The sequence below is a fragment of the Sinocyclocheilus grahami genome, unplaced genomic scaffold, assembly GCF_001515645.1.
Source record: "Sinocyclocheilus grahami isolate Dianchi unplaced genomic scaffold, SAMN03320097.WGS_v1.1 scaffold340.1, whole genome shotgun sequence".
Taxonomy (NCBI): domain Eukaryota; kingdom Metazoa; phylum Chordata; class Actinopteri; order Cypriniformes; family Cyprinidae; genus Sinocyclocheilus; species Sinocyclocheilus grahami.
In genome coordinates, this window is record NW_015505519.1 from 1,410,757 (window position 1) to 1,420,154 (window position 9,398).

The following is a 9,398-nucleotide window of genomic DNA, read 5'->3' on the forward strand; positions in this document are numbered from 1 at the left end:
TTTTTTTTTTGTCTAATTTTCCAGTTGAAATATCAAAAAATCCTTGAAACAAGATAAATGTACTTGAGATGCAGTACTGAAAGATGCTAAGATTCAGTGTTGGAGATTATATCATCAATATAATTATATTTCACCTTATTGCTCCAGCACAGTTTTTTTTCCACTTTTTTCACAAAATACATTTTTCTTGTTTCAAGCATTTTTTTTTTGTATTTTAACTGGAAAATTAGACTAAAATATTAATTAAAAATAGGATTTTTGCAGTGTATAGATGACCAATTTGTATGCCGATTTCTCCAAAGTGTGAATACTATGATGTTTAAAGGGAAATTCTACCCAAAAATGTTGTTTCAAACTTCTTAATTCGCCTGACAAAAGAAGATATTTTGGAGAACGTTGGCGTCCACATTACGTTGCATCTCATTGACTTTTATTGTTTGGACAAAAGACATTTTTCAAAATGTCTTCCACAGAAGAAAGTCAGTCACATAGGTTTTTTGTATGACATGAGGGTGAGTAAATAATGACAGCATTTTCATTTTTGAATTAAATATCCATTTAAGTTGGAATCAGTGGGGCATTTTTTTCCTGGGGTCGTCCAAAGTTGACACCATGGTTTGAAATGACTTTTTTTAAAAGTGTATTTATATGGCACAACTTAATTTGACCTCTTAATTGTTTATTCACATTTAACATCATGAAAATGTTGCATTATGAAAGTAAATTTCATTGCACATGTCCTTTGATGTTGACTTTAAATTCAGATATCACACCGGTTTGCAAATCCCAACTGTATTATTTATCAGTTTCTTATCTGCTTGTTGTTCATTTGAAGTGAAGATGAAACGTGCGTCAATAAGAGAATGACAGGAAGAGACGAGAAATGTGTTTTTGATTTCCACATTTCCTCAGGATGCCTTGTTCTCTGGCGAGTTGAAAGGCCTATTTAGTCTCTCGGCTCTCTTCCTCTCAGAATCTGCATTAGTCTCCAAGGCTTCCATCAGCTCTGAGACCAATCATAAAATCACTACCTGGCTCTTTTGTGGGCTACTTGCTTTGCTTCCCTTCATCTCGCCTCAAGAGTTTGGACCAAAAAAGCCTGAAAGCAACCTGAGTGGAAACAAGTCTGCCAAGAGGGGACAAAGACATAAAATAATGCAGTTGATGAGGGATTGTTTGGATCTTCAACACCCGCTCATGATTGGAAATTGAACTTAAAGTGCTCTGCGGATCCTCATTATGGAGAAATTCTCTCCTAAATTTGTCGCCGCCTTGTAATATTTGGGGAGCCCTGGAGACTTCTTAAAGTGACTCAGTTTGCGCTTAGATATGAGAGCTTTACGATATTTAGGAGTCTTTGGCCTTTACCTGAATTCATTTGTCCTGATTGCTGCAGCCTTGAAGAAACGTACATGAACTTATAGTGCAGTTTTAACTGCTGATTCAGTATAGAAAAAAAAGCTCTCAGACTTCAGTAATTGGACCGGCACAGCACACTTTACAATGTGAAATTAGAGTTGAATGTAGCAATATGAAACTGCTCGTTAAAACACTCTCTTCAATGACACCTGTGACCATGTGCACCAGACACTGGTCATTATTTTCAGGTTTTCTCTTCATGCACGAGTCTTTGGCTGTCGGGAAGGATGCGTGCATCATCACATTTCTTCTTCATCCTTTCATTATGTTCCGTCAAATCACTCTTCGTTAAAACCTTTTGTTATCCTGCTCTTCTAATTGGCTGACTGACGGCAGCCATGATTTTGTCAAGTAGGATGTGTTGCTGGAACACCATGTTTTGTTGGTCCTAGAGCTGAATTTTAACAACTACCCCTAAAATTAGAGACAATCATTGGCTGATTTAATACGAAGTTGTAACCCTATTCTGATTGTTAAATAGCCATAAAAACAGAGGGAAATTATGCATAAAACATGTTGTTCAATCCCTATGTTTTAACCCATATGTATCTCTCTCTCTCTCTCGGTCCATGTATGTCTATATATATATATATATATGTGTATATGTATGTATGTATATATGATTATAGTGTATGTATGTATAATATAATAAGTATATGACGACATATAATAATATGATTATGCCAAATTATTTATGGTAACATTTAAAAAAATATCTGACATGTTCACACATCACATTGGTTTGATTTTCTTCCTGCTTTGGGTTTTACCCTATGAATACTGTATGTTTACCAACAAACTTTCTTTTCATAGTTCAAGCTGAGCAGAACAATGCTTCATGCCGGGAGAATATTTTCGAGAGTCAAAGTCCGTCATGCACTGTGCTTTCGGGGTAGAAACGAGAAAAAAAAAAGTGTTACACAAAAGAACAAAGAATGCTGTGGGAAAACCAAATTGACAGGGTTCAACACAAGTTTTAAATGAGTTTGCATGTTGGCTGGTTCACTTTTTTGCGAGATGTGTGATGCTTTTTAGTGGAGTCCCAGGGATTTGATCCCTGCTGGTTGGCAGCATTTGAAGAGCAGTATGGGTGATTTTGAGTGTGATTTTCATGGCAGATGTTCTCACAGTTTGTATATATGTTGAATTCATGAGTCACTGTTTTTGATGCTTAACTTAAAGCTTGTGTGTGTGTGTGTGTGTGTGTTTGTGTGTGTGTGTGTCTGTATGCGTGTATGTGTGTGACCCTGGCTGTGAAAACCCAGCAAAAGGCATTTTTTGGTGATTTACTGTTTTCTATGTAAAACCATCCTTCGTAAGATAAAGAACATTCTGTGAAAATGTAACCTTGATATCTTTAATATCGACTGAGTATGGCCATGTCTCATTTGACTCATCAGTGGCAAATACTTTAAATATAAAAAAACTTACTTACAGGCTGTGAGTCAGAAGCGCCAGACTGTCCTTGCAAAGTTGCCCCACTTTATAGAAACATTATGTCCTATTTTGGAAGGCTAAACAAAGTAGTTTCACTTTCACAACAAAACACACAGCGGCTGGCGTAATCGACAAAGGAGGCTTGCGGCAACCACATGTGACGACCCCGGGCTGGACTCCGCTTCATCCACAGTGAAAGTCGATCCGGCGACGTTGATGTTTTTCCTCAGCGACCAGCACGGATCAGCTCCATGCATGAGGAAGCGGATATCGTCCTCTTTTAGAAGGCCATCTCATAACTAGATTTTAAGACTTTAGCCTGGATTTCACAGAGAGGGTCTCTCTCTCTCACACACACACACACACACATACATATATATATATATGTATATATATTTATTTATTTGTATTCAAAAATTTGGAATCTAAAAACATTTTAATCATATAAAGGGTGTGTTAAAGGGGTCATGATGTTGCTAAAAAGAACATTATTTGGTGTATTTGGTGTAATGCAATGCGTTTATGCGGTTTAAGGTTAAAAAAACATTATTTTCCACATATTGTACATTATTGTTGCTCCTCTATGCCCCGCCTTTCTGAAACGTGTCGATTTTTACAAAGCTCATCGGTCTGAAAAGCGAGGTGTGCTCTGATTGGCCAGCTATCCAGTGCGTTGTGATTGGCCGAATACCTCAAGCGTGTGACGGAAATGTTACGCCCCTTACCATACTGTGTTTCCATCATACAGTCTATGGTTTCCATGTGTCCGGTGCGACGAGACAAAACCAATAAAAGCCATTACAAACAAGGCATTTGTTGCATCCAGTGGGGACATAATTACTGATTATAATGACTTATACTGTGTTTTTACGCTTTGCGTTGCGTATTGCGCTGCGTAAACATAAAACCATGTCTGCATTTGTGATCGGAGAAATGACAAACAATAAGCGCTACTCTACACTGCTCAAAGTCTCATTTGACTCATCAGTGGCAAATACTTTAAATATAAAAAAACTTACTTACAGGCTGTGAGTCAGAAGCGCCAGACTGTCCTTGCAAAGTTGCCCCACTTTATAGAAACATTATGTCCTATTTTGGAAGGCTAAACAAAGTAGTTTCACTTTCACAACAAAACACACAGCGGCTGGCGTAATCGACAAAGGAGGCTTGCGGCAACCACATGTGACGACCCCGGGCTGGACTCCGCTTCATCCACAGTGAAAGTCGATCCGGCGATTGACAGTGCGAAGCTGATGTTTTTCCTCAGCGACCAGCACGGATCAGCTCCATGCATGAGGAAGCGGATATCGTCCTCTTTTAGAAGGCCAAACAAAGTAGTTTCACTTTCACAACAAAACACACAGCGGCTGGCGTAATCGACAAAGGAGGCTTGCGGCAACCACATGTGACGACCCCGGGCTGGACTCCGCTTCATCCACAGTGAAAGTCGATCCGGCGATTGACAGTGCGAAGCTGATGTTTTTCCTCAGCGACCAGCACGGATCAGCTCCATGCATGAGGAAGCGGATATCGTCCTCTTTTAGAAGGCCAAACAAAGTAGTTTCACTTTCACAACAAAACACACAGCGGCTGGCGTAATCGACAAAGGAGGCTTGCGGCAACCACATGTGACGACCCCGGGCTGGTATTAATTAACTTATGTAGTGTTTGAAAAACTAATTGGCATCATGTGATTGACCTGAAATTTGAGATCAGTTATTGAGTAATTTTTGTTGTTGAAAAGCATATGTAAGTGTTTTTTTTGTTTCTAAATGTTTGCTGTTTTTCTTTTAACAGCTAACATGCATCTTCAGCCGTTCTTACGGGGAGGTGGTTTGAAAAACTAATTGGCATCATGTGATTGACCTGAAATTTGAGATCAGTTATTGAGTAATTTTTGTTGTTGAAAAGCATATGTAAGTGTTTTTTTTTGTTTCTAAATGTTTGCTGTTTTTCTTTTAACAGCTAACATGCATCTTCAGCCGTTCTTACGGGGAGGTGGTTTGTTTAAGCATGCCGGGAGAAGAAGCACGCAGGAAGTTTTTTTCAGACCTCATTTTGGTGCAGGCAGCCAAGGCGCCACCCCGCAGGAGGAAAACAGGTAAGTGTTTATTGTGGTTAATGCAGAAGTATAGATTTATCTGGTCCTGACTGGAAGTAGAACACCGTTTTTGAAGTGTCAACTCCCGTCTTTTGTTATTTAAACTTTTTTACCTTTGCAAGACTGAGGAAAACCGGTAAGTGTTTACCGTGGTTAATGCAAAAGTATAGATTTATCTGTTCTTGACTGGAGGTAGAACACTGTTTTATAAGTGTTAAATCCCCTTTTTTGTTATTTAAACTTTTTTACCTTTGTAAGATTTCTTTACCAACTTTCTTAATCTGTACTAGAGTAAATGCAGCTGCAGGCAGCAATTATCTGGGCCAAGCACCGTGAACAATGAAATTGTGTTGAAATCTAAGCTACACAGTAAATATGGTCAGATACCCTCATTGCATGGTGGTGATATTTTATTTTTGTTTCAAAAATTTTCAAAATATCTTGTATTACATATGACTCAGTACATAATAGGAATTCATAGAGACCAGACCAGAGATTTGCAACCAAGTTATGGAAAAGTTACAAGAAAAAACTTCACAGGACGATTACAGTGACTACCATAGACTCTCAGCAAGAAAAAGAAGAATGATAGAGGCTACACACACTTTGTGCTTGGGCACTAATGAGGCGATTAGCATGTAAAAGGCGTATGTTAAAGTGCCTTATGTCTCTACCTTCGGTCTGTCTAGGGTGTCAGACGGTATAGTCTGACTGGATGTTGATGTCATTTATTACCATTGTGACTTTAATATTCCCCACACTAGGCACCACCCCGCAGGAGGAAAACCGGTAAGTGTTTACCGTGGTTAATGCAGAAGTATAGATGTATCTGTTCTTGACTGGAGGTAGAACACTGTTTTAGAAGTGTTAAATCCCCTTTTTTGTTATTTAAACTTTTTTACCTTTGTAAGATTTCTTTACCAACTTTCTTAATCTGTACTAGAATAAATGCAGCTGCAGGCAGCAATTATCTGGGCCAAGCACCGTGAACAATGAAATTGTGTTGAAATCTAAGCTACACAGTAAATATGGTCAGATACCCTCATTGCATGGTGACAGTAAAGACATTTAATGTTACAAAAGATTTGTATTCCAAATAAATGCTGTTCTTTTAAACTTTCTATTCATCAAAGAATCCTGAAAAAACGTATTACCGTTTCCTCAAAAATATTAAGCAGCACAGCTGTTGTCAACATAAGATAAAAAGAATAAATATACATAATAAGAAATGATTATTGAGTTGCAAATTAGCATATTAAAATGATTTCAAAAGGATTGTGACACTGATGACTGGAGTAATGATGCAAATGAATCATTTGCATTTGAAAATATTTTCAAATAGGAAACCTATTTTAATTTGTTTTACTGTATTTTTGATCAAATAAATGCAACCTTGGTGAGCATAAGATAATTAATTAATTATAATTTTTTTTGTTTGTGTGTGTACGTCTTGATTTTATTTCTTGTGATGTAATTCATGAACATTGCAATAAAGTAGTAGTAGTTGTTTTTTTAATTTGACCCTTACATTTCCTAAAGATCTTGTCAGAAGACTACTTTTGTGATCTTGGAGAGTGTTTTTTTTTTTTTCATCAAATTAATTTTAAACTCTTAATTTGATTGGTTCCATATAAAGAAGTTTTTAGCAGTCTGTGATTTTGTATTTATGAATTTAATTAATATTAAATATATTTAGTTAAATATTGATCTGTATTATTGTGCGTTTCTTGCAAAAAAAATCAGTTTTTTTTAACTGCAGATGCAATAAATTCAACCTTGTGTCTGTTTAGTATAGAAAACATGTATTGATTCATTTTAATTAGACTTTTACTAGTTTTTGTTGACTTGTTCCTCTCATTGGGGGGGGAAAATCACTCTTTCCAGAGGAAGTGCATAAATATTGAAAACAATTCAAAAGGCAATACAAAGATCGTTTGGGTTATAAATCAGTCAAAGTTATTTTTTTACTTACTCCTTTAGAAGTACTGAAAAATAATTATATCAGAACTGTCTATTTCCTCATGATTGTAGTTAAGTACTATACTTAGGGTTTGTGCCTGTTTTTGTGTTTTCAGCGAGCGCTCTGGAGGTGCTGACCCTCGCTGAAGACCCCGGCCCTCGGCAGCTCTCACCAGAGGAGCAGCGGCGACTGGAGGAGCAGGAGGAGAACACCTTGCGCGAGCTCCGCCTCTTTCTCAGGGACGTCACAAAGCGGCTCGCCACCGACAAGCGCTTTCAGATCTTCAGCAAACCTGTGGACATTGAGGAGGTGGGCTGTTACTGCAAGTCAGCAGCTGTATGATTAATGCCTGTAGGGTCTGTACTCTATTCAATATTACCATCTAATTAGAGACACCTATGGTTTATTAGCAACCCCCAGACCAAACAAATCAAATGATTGTCATTATATGACAGCTTGCGGGCAGGATCGTTACCTGAATCAGTAAATTTGAGAAGGCAATTAAAAAGTTCATCAGCAAACAAGGAGGATGGTGTGTCTGTGAATACAGAGTACGACACATTTTCGCCCTGATCTCTTGAAGCTTTTTGAGTTTGTTGTATGGTGAAGCTCACAAAGTCTTCATATTACGAATCAAGAGCATGTCCTATGGATCCCGATTCATATTGTTTTGCAAAATTATCTTGGAAATAATGTTACAATGCAAAACATCTTATCATTAAGGAGGATTTCTCTTACATTTTCATTACTGTGATGTGAGTAAAGGGATATATTTATATAAATTATGTAAGTCATATTCCTCACAATACAGGAATGACAGTTTTCGAAAATATACACAAATATTATATATATTAGAATATTTAAATATATATTGTATATTACTAATCAACAGTTTGGGCTCAGTAAGATTTTGAATGTTTTTGAAAGTATTTTCTGCTCACCAATGCTGAATTTATTTGGTCAAAAATACAGTAAAACAGTAATATTGTGAAATATTGTCACACGATTCTTCAGAAATCATTCTAATGTGCTGATTTGCTGCTCAAGAAACATTTCTTATTAATTTTGAGAACAGTTGTGCAACTCAATTTTTTATTTATTTTGTAGAAACCACTATAAATTTTTTTCAGGATTGCTTGATGAATAAAAAGTTCAAAAGAACAGCTTTTTTTAAGTAAATGTAACATTATAAATGTTGTTACTGTCACTTTAGAGCAATTCCTTGCTAAATTTCTTTCAAAGCAAAATCGTACTGACCTCAAACGTTCGAACAGTAGTGTGTGTATATATATATATGTGTGTGTGTGTGTGTGTATGTATGTGTTTATATATATATATATATATATATGGACTGTGGAGTCAAGACATCTGCAAATATGATAAAAGATGAATATAAGACAAAACTACAGAATGTTACAGAATGTTTTATATATATATATATATATATATATATGTGTGTGTGTGTGTGTGTGTGTGTGTGTGTGTATGTTGTATATAATATAAATAAACGTATATACATTTTTACCAAAAAATTTGTTTTTACAAAAAAAAATCTAATTTATAAATTTTTTTTATTTTTTTGTGAAATGTGTTTGTGTATTTTTCTGATTTAGGTTTCAGACTACCTCGAGGTTATCAAACAGCCTATGGACCTGTCCTCCATCATGATGAAGATCGACACTCACAAATACATGGTCGCCAAGGATTTTCTAGTGGACATTGACCTCATTTGCAGCAATGCGTTAGAGTACAATCCAGACAAGGACCCGGGAGGTAAATACACAATATAGAGCAGCTGGATAAATAACAATACATCACTTGTTATGGGATATTCACACAGACAGTAAAATGCAGCAACAGGAAGTCATGTTTCAATGAACGTTGGTGCAGAGTTGAGTGAAATATTTAGGTCATGTGATGTTTGTTTATCTTATGTTGACCTTGTTAAAAAAAAATGGTAGGTTTAGTAGAGACAGACATTTTGAAAAATGATGTATTCACAAAATTTAGAATCAGAATCAGAATGAGCTTTATTGCCAGGTATGTTTACACATACGAGGAATTTGTTTTCTTGACAGAAGCTTCCACAGTGTAACAGAATGACAGCGACAGAACAAAAAAACACAGATAATAAAAAAATAGAACAATTAAATAAGGAATAAAAATATATAAATTGACAATTGTATGTGCAGGTATTTTACAGTAGACAGTTTTGTATGTACAGGTATATTATGTGCAAATTTGAGGTGTAGACCGAGTATGAGTGTTAGATAAATAAGTGTATGAGTGAATAAATAGTGTGTGTGTTCCACAGTTATTGTTAAGTGTTCATGAGATGGATTGCCTGAGGGAAAGAAACTGTTCCTGTGTCTGGTCGTTCTGGTGCTCAGAGCTCTGTAGCATCGACCAGATGGCAACAGTTCAAAGAGGGAGTGTGCTGGATGTGAGGGGTCCAGAGTGATTCTGCCAGCCCTTTTGCTC

At 36.5% G+C, this 9,398-nt stretch overlaps 1 protein-coding gene across 1 annotated transcript in view; it reads left to right on the plus strand.

Annotated features, from left to right (window-relative positions):
• The window catches only part of LOC107603081 (ATPase family AAA domain-containing protein 2B-like), a 69,198-nt gene that overhangs the window by 50,830 nt on the left and 8,970 nt on the right, over positions 1–9,398 (plus strand). Inside the window, exons 19-21 of the mRNA XM_016295778.1 lie at positions 4,822–4,957; positions 7,033–7,226; positions 8,531–8,690. Of these exons, the coding sequence (XP_016151264.1) occupies positions 4,822–4,957; positions 7,033–7,226; positions 8,531–8,690 (490 nt within the window). The remainder of the gene's footprint in view (positions 1–4,821; positions 4,958–7,032; positions 7,227–8,530; positions 8,691–9,398) is intronic.